Raw genomic sequence first — 25,272 nt, forward strand, 5'->3', positions numbered from 1 at the left:
GAGCCGAATACCAATCTATTCCGAAATTGGGGGATGCAACAAGTACTACTTTTATAGTTCTGTAGACTATCCATTCACGATTCGACTCTCAATTCTAGCAGCCCAACCCAACAAACAAACCAACCAGTATCCAACCAAGCTTCGGCTTCCCAAATCAAACCACGAACCAATCCACAGTGGGAGCGTTATCTCCAAACCCAACCCCAGAATAAATACTACCACTGTGATTAGCGAATGAATCTATTGATAGTACTAGTAGCTGCATAAGGCCAACCCCGCCAGGCCAGCCAAACCAACCAAGTTTGTCCAGTTTGTTTACCCCACCCCTACTTTAGTTGAGTCTCTCTAGTCTCTCTCTCCCCTCCTCCACTCTGACGCCTCCTGGAACCAAATGTTAGTTCATTGAGATGAGTTATTTGTTTTGATATTCTCAGCGTCTCTTTCTCCTTTCTCTCTTTATCTTTTTACCTTCTTGCTGGGGTGCCCTCATCGCCATTTGTCTCTCTCGTTGTTTCTGCCCAGTTTGCTTTTCTTTCCAGTGATACCCTGATGACAGCAAAATGACTGCTGCTGCGACTGTACTTCCCGCCGGCGAAGATGCGCCCGCATACCGCCCGCGCAGCTACCAGGTGGAGATGTTCGAGGCGAGTTTGAAAGAGAATATCATTGTCACGGTATGCCATATTCACTCTTCCCGGAAGGTTCAGGCTAATAATATATTGCAGATGGGAACTGGCAGTGGGAAAACTCACATGTATGTTTGTTTCTCCACAGTGGAACTCTATTTGGAAGTTGACGGTTTCACTGCAGCGCTTTGCTGCGAATCATGAAGGAGCTGGAAAGTAATCCACACAAGGTGAGAAAATAATAATAAAAATAAAATAGAAAGAAGGACGTGAAGTTATTCTTGGCTCATAAGTCATTGACTTATCATGCGCTTGCTCCAGTTACTCTGGTTCTTAACACCCACTGTCGCTCTATGTCTGCAACAATTCAAATTCATCTCCGACAATATCCCTGCTGTCCGAGCCCGGACACTCACCAGTCTAGACAAGGTCGAGCTCTGGACTGAGCAGCCTATTTGGGATGCGATCCTGAAGGAGATGCAGGTGGTGGTGTCCACGCATGCGGTTCTTGCCGATGCGATGAGCCATGGGTTCGTCAAGATCACCCAGCTGGGTCTGATGATTTTCGATGAAGGTATAGTAACGCGATGCTTTTAGTTCCGGAGGGCGATGATGTAGGGGGCTGTGGGTGTGTGTGTGGGTATACATGTGTTTGTGAGATGAGAATTGCTTATGCCGTGTGTTTTTTAATTGGCAGCCCATCATTGCATGCGACGCCACCCTGCAAATAAGATCATGCAGGACTTTTATCACCCTGCGTTGGAAAGGCATGGCGCGGAAGCTGTGCCCAAGATTCTCGGCCTCACGGCTAGTCCCGTGGTGAGATCAAATAAACAGGAGCTACTGTGAGTGTAGTGTTGGCGTGCAGGGCAGGGTAGGGTAGGGCTGACCATATCAGGAAGATTGAGTCAAATCTTGATGCCGTGTGCAAGACACCACGGACTCATCGGTCAGAGCTTATGACGCATACCCATCGGCCATATTTGCAGCAGATCTTGTTTACCCCGGTGCTGCTCGACGATCTGCAGGCTGGAAGCAGGACTTTGAAAGCTCTTGTGAACGCATGGACATCTATGAGGCTCGAGGATGATCCATACATCAAGAAGTTGAGAAAGAGCCCTCTTGATGGAAGGGCGTTGCAAAAGGTCCTAGAGTCCGGAAAGACTTATTGTAACGATCAGCTCAAAAGATTTGCAACAAGAAGTTTGCACATATTTGAAGAGCTTGGGGAGTGGGCTGCCGACTACTTCATATATGCTTCTGTCGAGCAGCTCAAAACGAGAGCCGATAATTCAGTGGATAGCATGGGCTGGACAGACGAGGAGAAGGCATATCTATTAGAAATCGTCTCCAAGCTACCGACCCCAAATCTCGATCTCACTCCTTCCGACCCGGATAGAATACCTATTTCACCGAAATTCCGATCCCTGCTGGAATTCTTGGATACAAAGGGAGAGCCCAACTTTTCCGGTCTAGTATTTGCTAAACAGAGGGCTACAGTGAGTGTAATGGAAAAGCTACTGTCTATTCATCCTGTAACGAAACATCGTTTTCGATGCGCCTCCTTCGTCGGCTGGTCCGGCGGGGGTAGCAAAGACGTTCTGGGTGAGCTCCTTGACGCCCGTATGCAGCGCGATACACTGAGCGAGTTCCGGACCGGCCAGAAGAACTTGATTATTGCGACGGATGTGCTGGAGGAGGGCATTGACATTAGCGCCTGCAGCGTGGTAGTCTGCTATGATAAGCCACCGAACCTGAAATCGTTCGTCCAGAGACGAGGGCGCGCGCGGCACAGGCAATCCACTTATGCCATCATGTTCTCTACAGATGATGAATCGTCTACACTGAGCAAGTGGGAGGACCTGGAACAGGCCATGATAGAAGCGTATGAGGATGACGAAAGGCGACTGCGCGAGGCTTGGGCCCTGGAGGCTATCAACGAAGAAGTGGTGGAGAGGCTTGAGGTGCCATCTACTGGGTATGGCTCCGCACAGCACTCTCAAATAGCGTACTGATGCTGATTTTTCCAGTGCTGTCTTGACGGCAGACACCGCCGTTGCACACCTCAACCATTTCTGCGCAGTCCTGCCACGCCAACCGTATGCGAGCAACGAGCCTGAATTTTCATATGAGAAGGATGATGCAGATCTATTGAGAGGTACTGTCACATTGCCGTCCTGCGTCCATCCCGAAGTCCGCCGTATTCAGGGCCAGCGATGGTGGCAGACCGAGCGAGCAGCTCGGAAAGAAGCAGCCTTTCAAGCCTACAAACGGCTCTACGAGTTTGGTCTTCTGAGCGATCATCTACTTCCGTTCAAAAGGAATTTAGAGCTAAAAGAGACCGATCATGTTAACCTGCCGGCCCTTGTGGAAGTATTGGAACAGTACGATCCATGGGTCGATTGGGCTTGTTCCTGGTCATCCCCTGATGTCCATCAAACGCAAATTGCTATAAAGCACAATGGGGACTCTCACATGTGTATCAGGTTGACCAGCCCAACGAGTCTACCACCGATTGAACCGATGACCTTATTCTGGGACAGCGAGACAACCTATACGTTGGCGTTCGACAAACCGAAGCGAATGAAAGGGATCGCCGCTGACAGCATTGAAAATATGAGACTAGCAACCGCGCTATACCTCCAGGCTGCAAGCTCTAGACAGCTGAGGCCCGAACAAGACTTTGTGACTCTGTTTGGGCCCGACCTTCCCGACCTTGAGTTGGCAGAATGGCTCAAGAAGCACGCCGGAGACGAGCCTGCTCTAGAAGTCTACTCTCGCAAGGACTTTCCTACGATAATGGGCATTGTGCGGGACCGCTTACGCTACAATGAGCCTATGGTATTCAAACGGTGGGTTGTGTCCGGACAAGATGACACAGCCATAGTCGAGCTCGAATGCGACGCCTTCCCAAAGCGACGAAATCTTTTGCACCGGCAAACATTAGCTGCTAAGCAACTTGATACTGAAACCCCTGATATCTCCTCAAAGATCCGTCTTATTCTTGCGGAAAACTGCACCATAGACAAACTTCCCTATGCCGAAACCATCTTCGGCCGCTTCATATCAGTTATACTGGATAGACTAGAAGCCACATTGGTTGCGACTAGACTATGCGAGACCATCCTCCGCGATCTTGAATTCTCCAGCATTCGTTATGTCATCACGGCCATCACCGCGCCCAGCGCGCAATCACTCACCAACTACCAGCGATACGAGTTCTTCGGCGACTCAGTCCTCAAATTCACCGTCTCATGCCAACTCTTCTTCCAGCACCCCAACTGGCACGAAGGCTACCTCTCCGAAGGACGAGACGAGATCGTCCAGAACTCACGTCTCGCCCGAGCCGCTCTCGACGCCGGCCTCGACGCCTTCATCATGAACAAGACGTTCACCCCCCGCAAATGGACCGCCCCCCTCATCTCCGAAAAGATCAGCCTCACCCCAAAACAACGAACAATGTCCACCAAAGTCCTCGCCGACGTAGTCGAAGCCTTAATCGGAGCCTCCTACATCGACGGCGGCTTCGCCGCCGCCCACGCCTGCATCCACCGCTTCCTCCCCGAAGTGAACCTCGAGCACATCGACCGCACCACCACCACAGCCCCCTCAACCCCAGAAGGCACCACCAACCACACCCTAAACGACGACCACCTAATGACGCACATCGGCTACACCTTCACTCACAAATCCCTCCTCGTGGAATCCCTCACCCACCCATCCTGCCAATTCGACACCACCACCCAATCCTACCAACGGCTCGAATTCCTCGGCGACGCCGTCCTCGACATGGCCATCATGTCGACCCTCCTCTCCCACCCGCACGAAATCCCCCAAGGCCAAATGACCAAGATAAAGCACGCCGTCGTGAACGCCAACCTCCTCGCCTTCTTCTGCATGGAATTCGCCCTCACTGAAAAACGCTCCACCGTACAAATCACCCCCTCAGGAACCGTCTCCCTCAACCCCTCATCCGTCGACCATAAACTCGAACTCTGGCGCTTCATGCGCTACCAAGGCGCCCATCTCCAAACAGCCCGCGACGCAGCCTTATCCCGCCATGCCTCGCTCCGCAAATCCATCATCCACGGCCTGCAACACTCCCCGTCCTACCCCTGGAAATACCTCTCCCAGCTCAACGCGGACAAGTTCTTCTCTGATATCATCGAGAGTATTCTGGGTGCTATCTTTATCGATTCGCATGGGAATCTGGCCGAGTGTGAGAAGTTTCTGGAACGGTTGGGGCTGTTGTGGTATTTGAGGCGGATTCTGAAGGATGGGGTGGATGTTATGCATCCGAGGAATATTGCGCAGCAGATGGCAAAGGGGGATATTAGGTTTGAGGTGGTGAGGGTGGTGAATGGGGATGGTACTGCTGGTACTGCTGGTGGGGAGGATGATGGGGCGACGTATCGGTGTGCGGTGACGATGGTGGGTGTGGAGGGCGTGGCTGTTCTTGTGGAGGGGTGTTTGACTAGTGAGGAGGCGGAGATTACGGCGGCGGAGAGGGCTGTGGAGATTCTTGTGGGGAGGGGGTGTAGTTTGTGATTAGTATTGGGTTGATGGAGGTGTTGGGTTATTTGGAGTTAGGGTTGGTGTTTGTAGTTGAGCGATCTTTTGGATATGAGAATGACATACACTACTGGTTGACTCTACTTTGAATATAGTCTGGATGATATGACCTGGTATTGATAATAATGCCACACGAATAAACTAACTACATTACAGAACAGCCTTAGTGGCATATCGTCAACCCTTCCTTCTTCCACCCTTAGCCCGAGATCGGGTAACCCTCTTACTGGGTTGTGGTTCAGGCTCTTCCTCTACCTCATCCTCACTCTCCGCCGACTGCTCTGCCTGTTCCTCCGACGTCTCAGCTCCCTCGCTGTGCGACTCGAGCTGATCATCCTCGCTACCAGTAGCAGCCACCATGACGCCGTCATCCGTTACATCTCCTCCCACGGACGAGCGGGTCTCTGTGCCATCAACACTGCCGCTGGAGATAATGGACGACTGCTGCTGTTCCTTGCGGATGCCCGCTAGGACCTTCTTCGCCTCGCTTTCCTCACCGTTCCATGCGCCACAGTTCCCGCACCGCCAACGGCCTAGTTCTTCAAGGGTTTTGACACCCGGGGGCGCCTGGCCGTTGACTATCCGACAGGTGGAGCAGATCAACGCGAGCCGGTTCTTGGGCTGAGTTTCATCTTCGCCCAGCAATACGTCCAGCAGGCGGTCGTACCAGTGAGACTGCTCCACATATTGTGGAGGCGTACTGGAGAATGCGTTCGGAGCGAATCCAGGCTCTTCGAGGCCTACGTTCATGCTTGGCGACCTCTGCTGCTGTGGTTGTTGTTGGCCTGGGAAATTCTGTGGAGACTGCTGGTGGTGCTGGAATGCGACTGGCGGGGTGGCAGGCGGTTGAGGAGAAGGAGGGAATTGCTGCGGTGCTGGTCGTCGGATATTCGCTGTCGGGGGCGGGGGAATACCCGTGCGCTGGACTTGCTGCTGCTGCTGAGATGGTTGCCTGCGCTTCGCTCCCTCGGACTTGTTGCGCTTCGCGTCGCCAGACTTGACCGAGTTTGAGCGCGCAGGTTTGGGCGATTCCCCGCCGTACTTTTCCAGCAGCTGTTGGGTGGAGTTCCAGCGCGTGGCGGTCTTCAGGTCCTCGATGGTTTTCTCGCGCTGTTTGTGGAGATCGTCGAGGTAGGCCTGGGTTTTGGAGATGCGGTAGTCATAGTAGCGGGTGGAGATGGTGCGGATGAGGTAGATCCTGTTTAAGAATGGTGGTTAGGAGCTGTGATGCAGGTGTGACGCTCCGCAATAGGGGCGGGGTGAGGGGTGGCAGGTCGCAGTGAGGGAGTAGATCAGGGGGGATTATGAACGTACAGGATTGGGCCACCGATAATCGCGCCGTATTCTGTGATTCCCCAATTCTGCCACCCGAGGACTAGAGCAATGATGATGGAGTAGAGGAGGTAGGCGAAGGTGGTGTAGAGAGTCCAGAGGGCTTTGAAGCGGCGGGCATGTTGGCGGTGGAGGTCGAGACGAGTGGTGGCTCGAGTGATCTTGGTGGAGAGTGCGACGAGGGCTTTTTCGAAGGATGCTGGAGAGTTGTCCTCGGCCTAAGAATGAGGAAATGGTAAGTTGGTGGACTGGAGACTGGCGGTGGATGGGGACTGGACTTACCCTGAAGGGCCACAGGGACACCATGACGGGCTATCTGTCTAGGGAGTGTGTCGGGGAGTAATCTAATCGAATAATACAGGTCGCACTAGGAGAAGGACATGGTAACTGAACAATAGAAAGCTGAAAGAAGGACCAGGGTGGAATGGAGAGAAGAGAAAGAGAGGGAAGGAAAGGAAAAGAGAGGCGGAGAGGAAGGCGTGAAGAGGAAGAGCGAGTGGATGCAGGCAGAAAGTGAGACTCGCTCCATCGACGTCAACGTCAGCAGCTCCCGCGCACAGACCAACTTCTTTCATACATTCTCCATCTTCCCTCTCTCTTTTCCACTCTTTTTCTTCTCCTCTCCGTCTCTTCCACTCACCGCTATTACTATACCCCGCTGGTTCAACCTTTACTACTGTATTCCTTTCTCTTGAGGACATGTTTTAAACCACACAATTCTAATGATGGTCCCGTTAGATGGCCAAATCGGGCTCTGACACAATGATCTCTCCCTCACCGTTATGATAGACTCTGCATCCAGCTGGACAACATCTCGTTTCAATAGAAATCCAGACCAACCTGGGTGAAAAAACATATACTCTGGGACTCTTAGTGTGAGCGCAACAGCTTTCATACCTGCCCAGGGATATCAACAGCTTCCACTTGGTCATCCAGTCACGCTGCCCGCGTGACTCGCAGGTCTCATTGCTTGTTTCAGAACTCAGCTGGTCTCTGCTCCACATTACACTTGAGTAAAGAATTCCCAACTTCTTACGGACACAGTATTGAATCCGTTTGAAGCCAGACTGGAGCCAGCTATCTATAAAGGTCTTGGTCTCGTGACGAGAACACGGCCTAGCATTTCCGCCAACCTTTTGCAAGCCTTATAGTTTGGCCTGCAAAACGACTATGGAGCTAGTCACTGTGTGATGGGAATGTCCCCGTTCCTGTTCCGCACCATAGCGTGTGGTTTACACCTGCGGTGCATCCAAGCAAGGGTCTTCGGAGGTCTCCCTGTCTGCCAACATTCCGTAGCTCGCCACTCTCTGGTCGGAAGAGCTCTAGATACCTTCTAGTGCATTGCCGACATGCTGGTAGGTATCTACCAGGCCTCGCGTAACCCCGAACTCCTTCACTTCTCGTCGGTATCATAAGCCCGGCCCTAATGCAGCCCTATGATAGCCCTTGTAGCTCCTAGCAACTCTGGTAAAGACCAGTCATCATCATCTCACTGGCGAAGCCGCAGTCATCTATTCACGCAAGGAAGGCTATGTCGGATACGGCTTTCTGCATAGACACATCGTCTAGATCAAGGGCTCGCATATGACACAGCCCCAGGTGGCTCGCACGCGGCCACAGGGCTGTTGCCACTGCATCTTCACAGCCTTCATCTTCTGGGCCTTATTCTTGGCTATATGTCGACCTGCCAAGCCTCCAATGCCCGTAAGCACGCCCAAATCGTCCGACAAAGCAGCCTAAAATTCTGACTGCAAGTTCTCTCCACAAAATTGAAGTCGGTCATCGTTTCAGATGGCGAATGTAGTCGTCCAGAGTTGTCGCAGTGAATTGGTAGACAATGTCATATCTTGCAAGGGTCATCTACATCCTGGCGTTCGTTCATCGTTACAACCCAGTACTACGCCCGGGTAGCACCGATGCCTCCGAATCATCCGAACTGAAGATCCAAGATGACGCATGTTTAGGATCGGCGTCGATCCTCATCGCATGAAGTGCTAGGATATCCGGGGAAGTGAGCGATGTCGCAGGGATGTTACATTGGGGAAAGTATATCGTCCTTCCCGTCGTCTTTATTTGGCATTGCCTTACGGCACCAGCTCGTATTCCTGAACTCCGCCTTCCCTAATTATTCCACTTCCCTGGTCTGGTAAATCATTCTATCTGCTATTCATAATGAACATTATGAGCACCATGCATTATGAGCACGATATTTAGTCGCAAGAAAACATCCCACTATGTAGGGAGCATCACCGGTATCGAGTGCGGCCTGCAATGCCCGTCGACATGGACTTCTCGTATTCACGCAACAACACGAGCTCTCCACCGCACCATTTCTACGATTGGAGAGTCAAGAATCTCCGGCTCGCCGTCGCCTCGACTCGATGCTGAAGGTTTGAGACCTGCATCTCACCCTCACGTGCCCAGTGAGATGTCATAAATATCGGTCCCGAAATAGCAATCAACCATTGAGATGCCTTCTATTCGACTCTCGGCGGCGCCGGAAAGTACATTCAAAGATCCCTGTCTCATGACGTCGGTCTACACTCGGCTGTAGGCGGGAGATCGTGAATCCAATCGACGTCAAGTAAAGTCATGGAACGCCTAAAGCTGTGGCAGGGTGTCTACGACCCGGCAGGAAGTGAGACAGATACGAAGAGCCAGAGACCGCATGACAACCTCGACAAAATATAGTATATATGGCCTTCAGTACAAGGAGCGAAAGGAAAAGGTATAAAGCAGGCCTTCTCCCTCGACATTCAAGGACTATTCCAGCAACACAACAGCATTCCATCCCAACTTGTCTCTTGACCATCATCATCAATCAACCATCTAATTTCCCCTTCAATCAACCACCTCCTCCTCACCTCAATATGAAGTCGATCAGTGCCGTCCTCATTGCCCTCCTGGCTACCTCCGTCTCTGCGGGCCCTATCATCCCCGCTGTGACCATCGCCCTGGCCAACGACCAGACTGGTGCACAGGGCAGCGCCGCCGTCCCCGCCGACGGCAGTGTGCAGAGCATCTCGGCTCTGTACGGAAACACCGGAGTCGGCTCTGGTGGTGTGGTCAAGGCCTCGTCGGCGCAATTGACCAACTTCCAGGCGAACACCAACTGCGTGATCACGAACTACGGATCGGTTCTGGCTACCCTGAACTCCCGGAACACCTATGTGGACCTGGATGGAAACCCGAGTGCGGCGCAGCCAGTGGACCTGAGTGCTGCCACTGTCAAGTGCACTGTCTAGACGCTATTGTTATAAGCGCATGCCGCTTAGGATATATGGTGAGAGGGGCTAGATTTTGGGTCATATTGATCAGAAGGTGTCAATGAGGTTGCGTATAGGAGGGAGATCATGAAGGATTTCGGGTTACTCATGTCGATACACATACAATAAAGAGAATCTTCTCCCATGGCATGACATGTAGGGCTCATAAACGTTCCCGTAGAGATCATCACAATGCAGTAGATGCCACACCATCTGTTTTGCCAAGCACCAGTCAATAGCAGAATAGATTAGAGTTGTCCTTGACAAATGACAACCGGCCCACAATAAAACCTTATCTAGCGGCCAAACCCATCCCGGGGCCATAGCTTGCCTGTCTGGCTCCGGATCCGAGTCCCCGGACATCTCCTCGTTGCTCAACCGAGGGTGAACCTGTCTTCACAATTGTCTGTGCGTATCTCAGACTCCGTCGCAGAAGGCCATCCTCAATGCATCAAACACCTCTATAGATACCATCATGATTCTCCAGCGATAATAGTATCAAGTCGTCGGCCAACAGTCAGCATCAAACAAACAACCTGACTCACTCCATAATTACATAGATGACTACTCCATCGGCTTACATTTCCAGACCAGAATATCTCACACGCGACCAACTGCTCATCAAGTGGATGAACTGCTGCCAAAGGCATCTTCCAATTCGTCACTACAAACCAACACGACGATCTCCCGTGGGCCTTGAGAATCCTTGCTTTGTTCGTAGCTCTGCAGCTCCGCAACGGACGGCTCCAGACCCTTGCAGGTGCCGCTCTCAACCACGGATCCAACGATGAACATATCAGAACCTTATCTGCGGTTGATTGAGGGTTAGTTCTATGCAGCCCCGGAGATGTTTTCTCATACATCCACATCTGGTTCGGATATAGGACTTCAACTTCAGCAGCTGAGCTACACACATTCAAGTCGAGTCTTTGTTATACTCATACCCATAGCATAGCCCTCACATCAACCCTATACTTTATATATCAAGGTCTTCATGGCACCCAATCCCCCATCCTCAAACCGAACAATGACCCAACTACCATCACCATGAACATCACCACCACCACAACAGAACCCTCCACCTCCACCCTCCCCCAACCCGACATCTACACAGCAATATCCCTCCTCTCCATCTCCACCTTCACCTGTCTCCTCCTGTACTACCTCATCTTCGACCTCTCCTTCTTCCTCCCAAACCCTCTAAAAGCATCAACCACAACCATCCTAACAACCACAATAACAACAACAACAACCCTCCTCTCCACAACCTTCACAACCCTCCTCCTCTTCAACCTCCCCCCCAACAACCCCGCCATCCGAATAACCTCCGCCATCCTCCTCGTCCTAACCACCACCACCTCCAGCATATCCAACACCCTCCTGCTCTACTTCTCCCTGCCCCTAATAACAATCCACCAAAAACCCTCCGCCTACTTCCACCTGAAGACCCAACGATTCCTTCTCTACGGCATAATCGCCTCCATCCTCCTCTTCCAACTCCCCCACGTCATCGTCGCCCCCGCTGCAGCCACCCTATACAAGAATGGCCACTGGTCGCATGCCGTTACCATCCTCGAGCGCATCTCGGTGACGGCGTACTGCGGGAGGGAGATTCTTCTCCTGGGGTGTTATGCTTGGGGTGTGGTGAGGTTTCTTCGGCCGGTTGTACACTACCATTACCAGAATCAATATCAATCCCACAGGGGATATGCGAACGGGAGACAGTTACTCTACACCCTCCTAATGGCCGGCTGCATCTCGCTCATCCTCAACATAGCCAATATCGTGGCCGTGTATGTGGTTCATACCGCTGCGGCGATGGCTTTCTTCCCCTTTGTGGTTAGTACGAAGGTCCTGGTTGAGGGTGTTGCGGTGGGGAGGCTTGTGGGGTTTGTTGGTGGGAAGAGTTCTTCTCTTCAGTACTACTATCATCAGCAAAATAGTATTTATTCGGTTACTGGGTGTGGAAGTGGGAGTCAGTCGAGGAGGGGGAGTATGCAGCCGCTTATTATGCAGAGGGGGTCTGTGGCGATGATGTCTGGGGGGGTGGGGAGTAGTGTTGGGGAGGGTAAGGATGGTGGTGGTGGTAGTGAAGGGGAAGGAAGTCCTGGGGGTACTTGGGGGAGGGAAAAGGAGTGGTGGTATAGGAGCAGGATGGGATCTGTTGATACGGTGGTGTCTGTGGCGGAGCCGCCGGTGGCTCATTCGGCGGAGCATTTGGTGCAGGAGGTGGTGGATTTAGAGGGTGGTGCTGGATGTGGTGTTAGTCGGCGGACGTCGGTTGTATAAATGGGTGGGATTGTTGGTGGTGATGATTTGTATAATGTACTTTGGATTTCGGTATGGAGTGTTGTTTGTGATTTTATTATATCCTGAGTTGTGACTAAATATATTGTGATTTATCAAGTGATTTGGATGAAACTTTGAAGTGGTTCCCTCAAGCACTCGCATATGTTCTACGTACTAAAGTGTTGTCACTCGGATGATAGTTATACCACGCATGGCTGTGTTGACCATTCATCATAATATCACACGTGATATATAGTATACAAAAGTGATAGACACCAGCAAATTCTCGCTAAAGCTAAGCAGGCAAAACCAAAACAGGAAATCCTTGTAAAAATAGATAGATAACCGAACTTCTAAATGGCTGTACGTGTGCTCATAGACCATTAAACATAACATAATGCATAAACCGACCAACCAACCAAGCCATGATAGATGAAGGACTCAGATCCCATGAGTTCAAAACACAAAGATATGAGCCTAGACAAATCAACTAATGGGGTATACATGGACAAAAAAATGTAGAATTTTCACAAGATGAGGCTCCAGTCAGGTCGAACACACGTAGAATGCCGATCATTCATATTTTTTCGTCATGTCGCGGTCGTCACTTTTGTGTGCTGTTGTAAAGTAGATGTGAATAATCATGCGCTCAAATGCACGACAAGAAATGTATAACGTATTCCGTGTGGACATACGCTATTTTGAGAATAGAGAGATGGTGATGATGAGGCAAATTGGTGGTGCTACTGCTTCTCGGGAATAGGCGTGAACCAGCCGCCTTGTTCCCAGTCGCAGCCTGGATGATACGTAGCAGCGTTTCTTGTATCCCTCGTTTGAAGGCCTTCAAAAAGCACGTTAAGTCGGTTGAAGTTGATGGGTTTCATGACCCAGCCATCGAAGCCTGCATCAACATATAAGGACATGTCCTTCTCTAAAAGAGAGGCTGAAACTGCAAATATGGGGATTCGATTGTTCAGCTTTGCGACCGACGAGAGCTCTGTTGGATCGGACGACGTTTCGAACTCGCGGATCATTTCCGTCGATTTAATACCATCCACAATCGGCATCTATCTTGCATTAGCATGTCTATACTAACAAATACCTAAGGAAGGCCTACCTGGATATCCATCAAGACGACATCATATTGCGCAGAATCGGCTCGGTATGCAGCTGCGCATTCTTCACCGTTTACTGTCAGTTGGACGGTGTGGCCTAGCTTCCCGAGCCTCTTCTGTACAATCTTGCCATTGATAGGGTCGTCTTCGGCCACCAGAACGCGGTACTTGCCAGACGGGGCTTTAGTGTCCGAGCCTGCAGGAGCACTCGTTGGAGCGGGTCCTGCAGGGCCTGCAATAGTGCTTGCCGGTTTGTTGGATATGGACAGATTCTGCACGTTCTGCTGCAAAGCACGTGTGACGTCATCCAATCTTTCAGGGGTTGAAGGCAGCGTAACGAGTTTCCGGCGATCTGAAGAGGGAAGCAGACCAGCAGCTTCGTCTTTCGTACGATCAATAGATTCCTCAACTACCAGTTTGGCGTCCAGCTCGTCTGCAGACGGGCTATTCGCGCCACGATAGCTACCACTGCGTCGCCATCCATCACTTGGTGCAGACGAGCTGCTGTCGACCAAGATAAACTCTTCCTTGGCCTCAAAAGGGATGGCGCCATCGTCCTGCGTTGACGTTTGCGGGGTTTCGGGTTGGTCAGAATTCGTATCCTCTGGTGTAGCAAATTGTAGCGAAATCTGGAAGCGACTACCCTTGCCCTCCTCCGATCGCACTGTGAGCTGACCGTGGGTATTCCGTACAATGCGAGACACCAAAGCGAGCCCCAACCCGAGGACACCTTTCTGGCGTTCACTCTCAGTATGCTGCGAATTATTGTTAGGATCCCGGTCGAAAAAGTAGCTGTCGTCCTCTGAGGAGACCTGCTCCAATTCCTGGAACATCGTCTCCAGTATAGAGGACGACATTCCGGTCCCCGTATCAAGCACTGTCATGTGTATGGTTGCAAACCCAGGCTCTGGATTGCCAGGGGCTCGCCACATTTCGACAGTGACGCCACCCGTAGATGTATGCTGGATGGCATTTGAGATCAGATTTGAGATTGCCTGCCGAACACGCCGTTCATCACCCATAACGGTCTTCGGGAGCCCGGGGTGGGCGTGAACCGTATACTCTATTCCTTTCCGGTGCGCCTCGCCGGAAAACATGCCGGTCGCTTCCTTGAAACATAACGGAAGATCGAAGGGTTCATCTTTGATCAAATTGTGTCCCTTTTCGGTGTTGGTCAGGTCCAATAGGTCGTTGATGACGTAGATCAATGATTTCGAGGCGGAGTATGATTTGGTAAGGTTGTCGCGAGTCTCCGTGTCCAAGGCACCTTCGAGAGCAATTTCTAGATAATTGACAATGGCATTCAGCGGGGTTCGGACTTCGTGGGCTGAATTAGCCAGAAGCAGCTTCGTCAACTGCGAACCTTCCAACGCAGCCTCCTGTTGTCTCCATACTTTGATAAATTTGCCATAGACCAGGCATAAAACGGCTGCAGTCTCTACTTCCGACTCGCTCCATTCACGAGCCCGGTCCATGACTGTTTCAGTCCAGACCTGGAAACTCGCGCGAGGCTCGAGGTGACCATTTTGCAGCAGTTTCGTATAGGGATTCCCACCCCATTTAATCTGCGTCAGCTCGCCCTTGCGGAAGAAGACGATAAAGTCCTTGCCATCGGCCGAGAGAGGCACGTACAACATGCCCGAGATCTCCTTGAAGCCCGGCGGGTAACGCAAGTCTGGAAAGTCCTTCTTCACATGATGCGATGCAACGACGGAATTGAGCTGGCGGATCTTGAGAAACTCTAGCAGAGCCAGCATCTCCTGTGACTCGGTTGACTTTCCGAGAATCTTGGTCTCCCCTCTGATAGACAATGCGCCATAGTCCGCATCAAAAAGCTTCAGCAAGTCATCCGAGGAAGCAATTATGTAACCAGAGGGGTTGGCATCCGTAGGGATGGTGTTGAGGAGCTTGCGTGCCTGGAGACGTGATGCGTAAGAAAGACGCTCGATGTTCCGAGAAAGTGTATCACCGATCAACCGACACATTTTCCGAATCGGGAAAGGTACCCTCATTCCGGCGTCTCCATAGGAGTGGCAGGAGATCAGACCCCAAAGATCATGTGTGTTGTTGATACTGATCGACATAGACGCACGGACTCCCATGTTCGCTAGGTACTTGATGTGGATAGGCGACATTGCACGCAAGTAGGCATGTGTCATGTCTAGAGGAGTCTTGAGATCCTCGATGCCTCGACACACCAACCGTGAGCTCATCTGCTCACGGTCGTAGAGTATGCGTACTTTGTTGAGACGATACAGGTCGCGGGCTTGCTTTGGAATATCCGACGACGGGAAATGTAATCCCTTATACAAGTCCTTGGTCATTCTCGTGTCGACTAATTCCGCCACCACATCTCCATTGGCCTCGCTATCAAACTGATATATCATCACGCGGTGAAATCCCGTTAACTCTTTAACTATGCCGATCGTGATGTTGAGCAAAGCGTCCATGTTTTGGGCATCACCAAGCTGATCCTGAATCTGGCTAACAATACTGAACACCTCCATGGCAGCTGCTTCGCCCCTCCTTCTGCGTGCATTCCGAAGCACTCGTAGCGGCTGGCTGATGTTCACAGTGCTGCTTGCTAATTGATCAGGTGTTGGCTCAAAGCCCAAGGTATCCGTCGGGGATGTAGGTGTTGTGCGTCCAGCAACGTTCAGAGGGTTGATGCGGTCGTCTTCCAATTCGAACTCACAAATGAGCACATCCCGGTGAGCAGTGTTTACATGAATGGCACACCAAAAGCGTCGAGGCCGACCAAATCGATCCTTGACAGCAAGGATGAATACCTCTGGGCCATCACTAACGGGGTCATATCCGTCGTCTCTAATGAAGTCAATGTGATCGAGGAGAATGTCGGTCTGATCGTCTTGCAGGAGGTCAGAGAAACTCTCCAGCGCAAAAAGGTTGCTTGGTGAGTGACCCAGAATAGCCTCAGAATTTTCACTAGCTACATGGACTGCTAGTGAACCCTCAGGTGTCTCGCGCAAAACAAGCATGACGCCAAAGGTTTGCACGGCGCCCGGAATGTGGATCGGTTCGTCTTCACAGGCCCGAAAAGAATCAGGTGTATTGCCTGTTATAACAGCATGACCCGCCGCCGTGACCACGTGCTGGAACCGCGAAGTAACAAGGCTCGCATGGCCCTCTTCCGGCGCGACTTTCCTGTACGTGGAGCTTTCATCCGGCGGAGCGTCTCGCTCGGCAGCGCTCGAGGCCGGCGAGAAGACATCTGAAGACTGCTGCGAGAGCCGACCGGTCGACTCAGGACTATGGACAGGCGCGTTGGGAGAAGGATTGGTATGTGGCGAACTAGCAGATTGTGAACTCAATTGGTCCCAAGTATCGGCGTCGATAATTGAATATGAACGAGCACCACTTCGCGGAGAACGCATTTCATTTGGTATGCTTTGCTGGGTAATGTCTGTGGAAACGGGATTAAAGGAGATGATTGACCGAATGGGATATACTCGGTCCGTGCCGCCTACAGTCGTACTGTCCATGGAGGTATTGTGGCCTTGATCCGGAACAGTCGTTTCTTTGTTGGATGTCGGCGGTACTTCGGGGGCATGAGGGTCGAGATCCGTGCCCCGGCCTGTCGAGGTGGGGGGATCGTTCGAATCCATTTTCGGACTAGGGGGGAAGAGCAGTGGCCCGGTAGGAAATTGTGTGCTCTCCACGTATGCTCAACGTGACATTGGCAAGTTGTGATTATGGGGTGGCCTGGGCGATGCGAAGCAAGTGGTTCAACCGGAGTAAAATGTTGCCCTCCCAATCGACCGCGGGGAATAATCACGGTCGGTTGCCCAAGGCAGCCAGCGGGGCGAAACTGCTCGATATGGGGGAACGGGGCCGCAATGCGATACTCGACGCACAAGGTGACGCGGGGTACTAACGACAAATCGGAGGATATGGGGGAGGAGTCTGGAGTATACTGATGAAGGGTTAGCGGTGACTTGGCAAGCTGAAACAATGTAGCTAGTAGTAACCACCACTCATCCAGTTGGGGAGGGTAAGAAAAACATACTAACAATAGGTGAAGAGGGGAGGTCGAGACCGGGGGGAGAGGTGTGGTGGCAGGCGGGCTGATAGTGGTGAGGAGCAATATATTACCACTATATAGAGTGAATGGTCACAGAGGCGAAAGTGATATAGTTCGTCGCACTGCCCGAACAATCAAATGGAGACCGGTTACCGACCGAGAGGGTAAGGTATTTCGGGAATCCAAACGCCCCTTAGCGAGGGTTCCAGCGAAGAAACAAGCAAGACGGAGCAAGTCAGAGGAGGAGGAAAAAGAATCAGTTTCATGGAGGACGGACTCTCTTTCGTTCCCCAGATGTCCCGGATGCCTTCTTCGGGTTTAGCGGCCAGCCGTTGGTGGCCAGAAGTTGGCAGAGACCAATCAGCAGCACGGATGACCCCTCCACAGGGCCTCCCGCCCGACTGGGAAAAAAGATGAATTCCAGCCCGCGATTCACCACGATCGGGTAGTGTTCCTGCCAATCACAGCCCTGCGCATCCCGTGACGAGTGCCGTTTCCAGGCTAGCCCACATGTCCAACTCCACACATACGTACCCATGAGGGTTATCCTGGCATTTTTGGCCAATTTATCTCTGCGTTTCCTCATCGAGTTAGTACAGTACCTGGATGGTTAGTCAGTCACGTTCAAGTTAACTAACTAACTTAGTTAACTATCTGCCTGGTACGTAAGTAGTGATGAAAGTATGAAAGTGTGGCAGCTGTTAGGCAGACAGTATCGTGGCCAGGGTTCACCCACCACACCTCCCAAACTTATTGACCCGAATAATAACTTAGAGTGACATGAACGTTCAGACAACCACCCGCGAACTCTCTCGTTCCAGAGACTGAAATTGACCAAGTGATGACATCATCGCTGTCCTTCCGGGGGTTACAGGGTAGTTAGTCATATTCGTGCATCCCTGCCTCACTCCTCCTAATAATTGGGTAGCTTTAAGCAACTACCTTTCAACAACAATGAATCGATCCTAGTCGGAAACTTTAGTGGCACTGGCAGTGGCAGCGCCACGTACCATCGCGTCCGTCTCCCAGGAATCAGGTACGATTCTTCCTTCGAAAGTCTTTCTTTCTTTCTTAGACAATATCTGGCTGCATGTAAGGTTAACCCCGTCGCAGCTGCCAAGTGGAGACTGCCTACCTATCAGTCCGATTCAATGATCGGCCCTGTCGGCGTGGGCTATCTATCGATCCTTCGGTGTGTGAGCCTTCCATGACTCGCAGATTGACCGTCAGGCCGCATAAGAAACTCACAAAAAGCAGGATACGGCCTGCTGTCTAGTGAACATTAAGAGTCATCTATTACGCAGGAGACGACCCTGGCCAGCCACGGGACTCCGCTTCTCATGACGGCTACCGGGACTAGACTATATGATACCTCATTAAGGGCTCCTCTCTGGACTCCATCTGGCCCGGACTGGTCCACGCCCAATCGCCCATAAGTCACTAGCTTGCCGATGTACCGCACCTATCTCATGCACGGGTCCGAGCTATCTAATTCGAATCGCCCGGTTGCTGGCCAGTGCTGCGGGTGATGATAGTTCCGGATTTCCGGGACGTCGGACTAGTTCCGACCCACCATCCGATTTCTGTCTCGGCCGATCTTGTTCAGGGCCCTGTGGACGGGCTCGATGGCGACATGCAACGATCTACTACTTACTATCTTTGGAAAATTTCGACCCGCCCAGTCACCCCCCTACGTCCGAATAAGGTATACGTACAGAAGAGTGATCATCTATCGTAGCATGGTACACATTATATACAGATGTAGTATATACAGAAATAACGGTCATGACGTATACATGGCTCAGAGTGACAAGACTCCGGTCCGGGCAGCCGTGTAGGCAACTCAGCCATCACTGCAGCCACATTTCCCGAATTCCGGGCATTTTGCTGTACAATGCGCGGGAAACCTGCTTGGTGGCGAGCCCTTTACCAGGGCAGAAGTCTTTCTCGGAAGACTAGAACCCGTTATCAGTATCGGTGTAGCCCTGGTGTGAGATATATCACAGCTTGAGATCGTATATACATGCAGCAGAATTTTGCAGCTCAGAGAGGATTCGAATGTCAGGAAGGCCGCTCTATTTCCGACGAGGTGACATGCTGACTTCGGCGATCGGATAGGACCAGGCTGTCCATGGAGATGGCTGTCCACGGGTACCGCGACTGCCGTCGATTGTAGGCGGGGGCAGCACGTGTCACATCTCCCGTGATCTGGTTGGGATCAACAAATGTTGGGTAGGTCTCCTGATCCGAGGAGCTCGACTCCGCCGGGCGGGTATTGACCAGCGAAACCAGTTTCCTCAGGACGCCAAATTCCAGCTTCAGCTTCACACTGTAGACTGCAGCCTTCAAGGTGGTCTGGAGTGTGTATAGTCCCACATACTCTAGAACCAGGAGCGCGACATCCAAGAGAATGATCACCAGGTTGATGGCTATCAGCTCATACATGGTCTTATGCCGTTCAGCGTCCTTTTCGGGCCGCAAACGTAGCAGCTTCAGAGTCTCGGCGATGTAGATGATCGAGATGAGAATCTCCTGTGCACAAAACCAAGCAAGCTGCAGGCGCTCCATCACATTGAAACCTCGAATAACGGGCGTGGTGCCGACATAAATCGTACAATAGGTGAGCACAGTCGTAGGAATCAATAGGACGATCGTATCGAAGATGATAAGGTACAGCACCCGCCGCAGCAGCGTTTGGCTCTGTACGACCAAATGGAGTCGAGAGTAGAGTACAATGGATTGGCCTGGGACCATAAAGTAAAAGCCTAATGTAGAGAAGGTGACTGCAAACCACAGAGGCCCGATGGCGAAGAACTCCAGCAGAAAGCCGATTGCTTGGGGGATGACGCCAAGCACGGCGGAGAGCAGCATGGCCCAGAAATAGAGACCGCTGTAGCGAGTGAAGGTGAGAAATATGAGAATGACGAGTTCAACAGCATTATACAAAGCAATTGCACAGAAGACTGCCATCAAAATTTTGATAGCCATGCTACCACCCTGGTAACCTCCAATGAGGCCCTCGGGCGGTCTGGAGAGAGAATCCCACATGTTGGGGATCGGTGACCTCGACCACAGGGTCAGACTGATATAGTAGATGTACACCACCCTCCCAGGGATGGAGGTCAAAGGACGAAGGCAGTAGGCCGGTTATAGATTCCGATTGCGACGAGTTTAGAAGGTAGCGCCATGTCAAATCGATGTCAAAGTCCAGCAAATCGGTCTATGCGTCCCGACTAGCAAGAGATGCGACGGACCAGAAGCACTTGTGAAACCAACCCACGTCTTTCTTTGCATCCTTATCTTCCCAGTCGAATACCTGCCCAGCCGATCGCAAGGGGTCTCTGGAGCCTCCTAGGTCCAGATTAGCCTTCGTCAAGTGAGGCGCAGCGTCCGGTTTACCGGATAGCCATGAAACGCACGCAAGCGCCCAGTTTCAATACTGAGTTGAAGGCAGGACGCTAGTGGGAGGAAAAGACTCTGGTGGCGATTTAAGGTGGTTGTTCGTACCGTTCGTCGCAAGATGAAGGGGGAAGGAGGTCTTCAAGGGCGACAGGGGAAAGGATCGGAAGGTTTTGGAGCGGCGCCACTGGAGGTCTATTTTAATTGTATCGCTGAAGGAGAGCCAGAACGAACAGTAAAAGAAGAATAAAAAAGAAAGGAAGCCGATAACACCCGGAGGTGAGGGGTGGTTGTTAATTTCAAAAGATTGAGAGATTAAGGAAGAAGAGGGTAGAAGATGGAAAGGAGCGGGGAGGCGAAAGAAGAGCGCCAGAGCGAGCGGAGAGAAGAGGAGAGAAGCGAAGGAAGAGAAGGGACTGGATCATGGAGGAGATGGGGAGAGGGGGGTTGGAAGAGACAGAAATCTGGGAGGGACTTGGGAAGAGTCCGGGGTTGAACCCGCCTGTCTGCCTGAATTTCGGGGAACCTGGCATTACAGCGGCGGCGCCTCTGGCAACTCTGCAGGCTTGGGCCTCTCGTCCGGCTGACCCTAACTCCGCGGGGGCCGGGCGGTGTTAAGGGTCTCCCAGCAGGTACCAGACCTGAGCCTGGGCACATACTTCAGCGTACCGAATACCCGCTGCTCTGGTTCCCCGGCTGGTTCGTCGGGTCTCCCAATAGCCGAGCCCAGCCAAGACTGTGGCTGGTGGTCCGGTATTTGGGGGGGGGGGGAGAGGAGTCACATGGTTCGTCTGCTCTCCCTCGTCTAACTTCCCTGGAACTGCCAATTGCAACTCCCCTTCCCCCCTCTCCTTCCCTCGTCTCCTACACTTTCTCTATTTGTGCTTCGCCATCTCGTCCGAAAGATACCCAAAATAGACATGGAGTCCCCGAGGCACAACCTTTCGTGGCTCTAGTGCTTTACCCCAGATTCCTGGTTCAGTAACACGAACCAAATAGCAAACTCCCCTTGAAACCTTAAAATTTTGATGGATCTAGCATCTTCTCGTATACACCTCCCTCCATCTACACGGAATAAGCAAGGATCTGCATAATTCGTTCCTCAGCCGGTAACGAAAGCTGGTCAGTGCCATAACAAAGTATTCATGCCATGTGCTAAAGTTCCGCATTCCATCGATCCCATTGTTGTGAACCCGAAGCCACTGGTTCTCTTAGTTATATACTTGGCTTCGGATGAGAGCGCCAGCCTACGATGGCATGAGGTCCTCCTGCATACTTCGATTGCCTAGACCGGTGCCATAGTCCCCTTCTTGCACATACTCTCAACATCCCAGCCCTCGCTGCCTACCCCGTTACGCACCATGAACAGGCCGTCCGGATCCCATTGGCTCTTAATTTGACGCAATCGGCCATAATGGCGACCCCAGAAAGCATTCTGAAAGTCCTTCTGTTCGGGATCTGCCTCGTTGAAGTAGACACAGCCTCCCTCGGGATCGATGGAGGCGAGGATAGGTGTATTGATCTGGGACAGCGTTCGATGTGCGGCTGATTGTGCTTCGGTCGTCGGCGGGAATGATTGCATCAGAACTACAAGGAGGGAAGATGACCGCCACATCGGATTGACAGATGTGTCCTCGTCCTTGGCGTTGAGGTTAATCTGCCCTCCCAGCACATTGACCGTGATTAGTGCCCCAGGATCCAACACCAGCTTCGAAAAGGACGCTGTTAGTCTTGAAGTGCCGGCGATGCTATTCATGAATGACTCGGTTATCACCACGCTGCTTTGCAGGTATCCGATCCCGCCAATGTCTGCCTGCTTGGGGATAGTGAGAAAGTCGCTGATTCTGGAGTATTCGGCCAACTCATATTGATACCCGATACCAAGCCAGTCAAGAAACCTCAGAAAGGGCCGAACCTGTTCTTCCAGCAACTCGGAATTGTTCTCGCCCCAGACGAACATTGTCCAGTTCACGTACCATTGGTAACTCGGCAGACGACCTACTATGTACTGTCCCGAATTTCCGTTGACCGACAGGGACCGCGTTAGTCGCACAATCTGCGTTATTGTTTGCCAGAAGATATCATTTGCTTGTGGATAGGTGAAATGGATGGTCGGGATAACTGATGGGATATCGCGGAATGTTCGCATCCTGACTTTGGTGACAATACCATAAGTGCCTCCTCCGCCTCCCCGTAGGGCCCAAAACAGATCCTCGTGTTGGTTCTCGTCTGCAGTGACTATGTCGCCCTGATTCGATTAGCGCCGTGAGAATCGATAGAAAGTTGCACGTACCTGTGCCGTCACGACTTCCAGTTCCAGAACATGGTCTACCGCCAGTCCGTACAATGGACTAAGGACTGTTGACACTCCACCTCCCTGGAGATACCCTCCAGCAACGCCGACCGTGGAGCATTCTCCCGCTACTACGAAAAGCCCTCGAGCAGCAGCGGCGGCATAAAGCTCACCTACCATAACCCCTGCCCCGATAGTGACGGCAGGCACTCCAATGGCGTTGACGTTATCTAATCCCAAACCCCCTTGGGAAGGGACGAGGTCGTCGTGGAAGGTTATATCTTTCATGCGATTCGTGAGGATTTGGAGGGAATTGGGAGCACCTGATCGACCAGTTGAGTCATGACCCGTATTCTTGATAACCAACCGAATATTTCTTTGCTTGGCAAACCTGACCACAGTGCGGATCTCATCGACCGAGTGGACGACTGCAGAGTATAACGGTATGCGCCCTTGCCCGCACACGGAGCTCAAGTTTTCCTCAATGGTACAACTTTCGTTTTTCCCGGGCCAATTCTCCCAGTTGAAACTTTGCAAAGCTCCTGTAGTGTTTGCATGCATGTCAGCGACAACAGACCGAGGCATTTCTCATGACTGGCATCCTACCTGGTTGCTTTGCGCGCCAGTTAGAATCATACTGCAAGTGAACAAGCTGATTGCAGGAGGCTTGGTTGAAGAAGGGCGCATGGCATACGTGGCCAATGGGGTAGACGCGAACCAAATGGCCACTGATGGATTCATTCAGGTGTTTCCAATCATCCGGGGAAGGCCAGCATGCGTCACTAGGTTGACAACGACATTCCCAAGTGGCTCTCACAAGAGACGTTACCCGGAGCATCAGCAATGCTAGCTTTATCAACATTGTTGATCGCTGGTTGATGCACCTAGCTCGCTGACAGTGACAAGGATTGGAAGCTGCCTCCGAAGCATCGAGCATATCGGGGAACGGACCTTCTGGGTCGGAAGGTCCTTCCTGTGTTACTACTATTTACTGTAGATGTCCATGGCAGGCTCTCGTCTTGTTTGCTCGACCACAATTTTTACCACTATATGTATACCCCAGCTACTTATGTGCGGACCTTACAATATTAGGCTGTAACACCAAGCTATGTGCGGTGTACTATGCGTCGCTAACGTGTACGACTTGGGGACCAGATGCACTCAGGGCGAGCCTCAAGGCACCCTTATTAGAACTTTCTCTTACTAAGAACAGCCGACCACTAACTTTAGAAAGAGGAAGTAGTACAAATATACCACGTAGGTAAGCGGCAGTCCAGTGGAAGAGGTTCTATATTTGGTGCCTGTTAGTAGGTGCCCCTTATGATGCTTGCCTGCAATTGCCGGTCTATATATAGATTTAAGGGTAAACGGATACACAAGGGCATAGTAACAAGACTATCAATCACGATCATGCCTGCTTTAACCTTTTCAATGCTCTTTACAATTTGTCATTGGTGATCGTGTAGTAGTTTCAAGCAACGTAGCAGGATGCCTCCACCCAAATTAGTATAGTTGTGGCCTCAGGCATGTGAGTTGGAGAGCACTTTTTCTCAGCCCTCCTCCAAACTCCCATATTCACAACTCCACTCTCGTTCACAGCCCAACTTGCAACCATCCGCCATCACTGATTTTCTCCGGACTCCGAAGTACTACCGTTAGTGCTACTGTATCCGAGCTACTGTACGCCTTTCTTGATCACCGACAAACGCTCCCCACTTGGGTTGCGTCCCGATCGGCGCTGTCGCGCAACCTACGGAGTACAGACTACAGAGACTGGTGAAGTGGCCGCGCTAGTCGCGCTGGACGAGCTCTTCGCTGACCCCCTCTTCTCCACAAGAATTTCGGAATTTCCATCCCCGAACGGAACTTTCACATCGATCCAGAGTCTAAGAGGCCCCCATATGTTGTCCTCATCGCCGTGCCGATCGACTCTGCTGCTCGGGCGCTAAGTTCGGACCTGGAATACCAGACGGATGAGGCCTGGGGAGGAAATAATGCGGGCGTCCATTTGTCTGTTCAGTCGTGAAGGAGGAACAAAGAAGAAAATTGAGAAGAAGAACGAGGCGGGGGGTGATAAGCTTCTGCAGCAAACTGCATTGCATTATGCAAGTTTTCTCGACCTCGCGTTTCTGCAGCTCTTCATGAACTCCGCCGAGCAGTATCTGATCTCGTACCCCCCGGTCGCATACCCGACAATTCTGGTCTAGCCGGCTTACAGAGGCCTGCGCTGGAATGCTATGTCTTCTCCCATCTTCGCTCGTGTTCACTTCCACCAATGGCAAACAGCTGGACGACTAGTGGTGGGCGAAGGAGCATTCAGCAGGGCGGCTAGGAAGAT

The 25,272-nt window shown here is 51.8% G+C and overlaps 8 protein-coding genes across 8 annotated transcripts; 3 read left to right on the plus strand and 5 right to left on the minus strand.

Annotated features, from left to right (window-relative positions):
- Window positions 1–392: 392 nt before the first annotated feature.
- On the plus strand, window positions 393–5,174 carry BO79DRAFT_194871 (putative RNA helicase/RNAse III; the record flags this gene model as incomplete). The annotated part of the gene is made up of 7 exons (XM_025681084.1): window positions 393–674; window positions 726–754; window positions 811–856; window positions 948–1,200; window positions 1,324–1,471; window positions 1,525–2,604; window positions 2,657–5,174. Exons 1-7 carry the CDS (start codon window positions 561–563, stop codon window positions 5,172–5,174), a joined length of 4,188 nt encoding a protein of 1,395 aa, XP_025539850.1. The 5' UTR covers window positions 393–560.
- A 152-nt stretch (window positions 5,175–5,326) lies between these two features.
- Window positions 5,327–7,001, minus strand: BO79DRAFT_173137 (uncharacterized protein). Its single transcript, XM_025679665.1, has 3 exons — window positions 6,813–7,001; window positions 6,513–6,748; window positions 5,327–6,396 (listed from the first exon to the last, which is right to left on the minus strand). The coding sequence occupies exons 1-3, from the start codon at window positions 6,834–6,836 to the stop codon at window positions 5,376–5,378; spliced, it is 1,281 nt and encodes a 426-aa protein (XP_025539851.1). The 5' UTR covers window positions 6,837–7,001; the 3' UTR covers window positions 5,327–5,375.
- A 2,285-nt stretch (window positions 7,002–9,286) lies between these two features.
- BO79DRAFT_209078 (uncharacterized protein) lies at window positions 9,287–9,899 on the plus strand. The gene has a single exon (XM_025682526.1). The coding sequence runs from the start codon at window positions 9,401–9,403 to the stop codon at window positions 9,773–9,775; it is 375 nt and encodes a 124-aa protein (XP_025539852.1). The 5' UTR covers window positions 9,287–9,400; the 3' UTR covers window positions 9,776–9,899.
- A 944-nt stretch (window positions 9,900–10,843) lies between these two features.
- On the plus strand, window positions 10,844–12,085 carry BO79DRAFT_265545 (uncharacterized protein; the record flags this gene model as incomplete). The annotated part of the gene is made up of 1 exon (XM_025686884.1): window positions 10,844–12,085. The coding sequence occupies one exon, from the start codon at window positions 10,844–10,846 to the stop codon at window positions 12,083–12,085; it is 1,242 nt and encodes a 413-aa protein (XP_025539853.1).
- Window positions 12,086–12,828: 743 nt separating this feature from the next.
- On the minus strand, window positions 12,829–16,826 carry fphA (putative sensor histidine kinase/response regulator; the record flags this gene model as incomplete). The annotated part of the gene is made up of 2 exons (XM_025678509.1): window positions 12,829–13,152; window positions 13,203–16,826. 2 exons carry the CDS (start codon window positions 16,824–16,826, stop codon window positions 12,829–12,831), a joined length of 3,948 nt encoding a protein of 1,315 aa, XP_025539854.1.
- A 1,121-nt stretch (window positions 16,827–17,947) lies between these two features.
- BO79DRAFT_209080 (uncharacterized protein) lies at window positions 17,948–18,460 on the minus strand. The gene is made up of 2 exons (XM_025682527.1): window positions 18,378–18,460; window positions 17,948–18,328 (listed from the first exon to the last, which is right to left on the minus strand). Exons 1-2 carry the CDS (start codon window positions 18,449–18,451, stop codon window positions 18,208–18,210), a joined length of 195 nt encoding a protein of 64 aa, XP_025539855.1. The 5' UTR covers window positions 18,452–18,460; the 3' UTR covers window positions 17,948–18,207.
- A 731-nt stretch (window positions 18,461–19,191) lies between these two features.
- Window positions 19,192–20,623, minus strand: BO79DRAFT_15932 (uncharacterized protein). The gene has a single exon (XM_025678944.1). It carries the CDS (start codon window positions 20,288–20,290, stop codon window positions 19,304–19,306), a length of 987 nt encoding a protein of 328 aa, XP_025539856.1. The 5' UTR covers window positions 20,291–20,623; the 3' UTR covers window positions 19,192–19,303.
- Window positions 20,624–21,874: 1,251 nt separating this feature from the next.
- BO79DRAFT_237699 (FAD-dependent oxidoreductase) lies at window positions 21,875–23,796 on the minus strand (the record flags this gene model as incomplete). The annotated part of the gene is made up of 3 exons (XM_025684726.1): window positions 21,875–22,889; window positions 22,935–23,476; window positions 23,541–23,796. The coding sequence occupies 3 exons, from the start codon at window positions 23,794–23,796 to the stop codon at window positions 21,927–21,929; spliced, it is 1,761 nt and encodes a 586-aa protein (XP_025539857.1). The 3' UTR covers window positions 21,875–21,926.
- Window positions 23,797–25,272: the final 1,476 nt, after the last annotated feature.

Source organism: Aspergillus costaricaensis (assembly GCF_003184835.1).
Source record: "Aspergillus costaricaensis CBS 115574 unplaced genomic scaffold BO79scaffold_15, whole genome shotgun sequence".
NCBI classification, from domain to species: domain Eukaryota; kingdom Fungi; phylum Ascomycota; class Eurotiomycetes; order Eurotiales; family Aspergillaceae; genus Aspergillus; species Aspergillus costaricensis.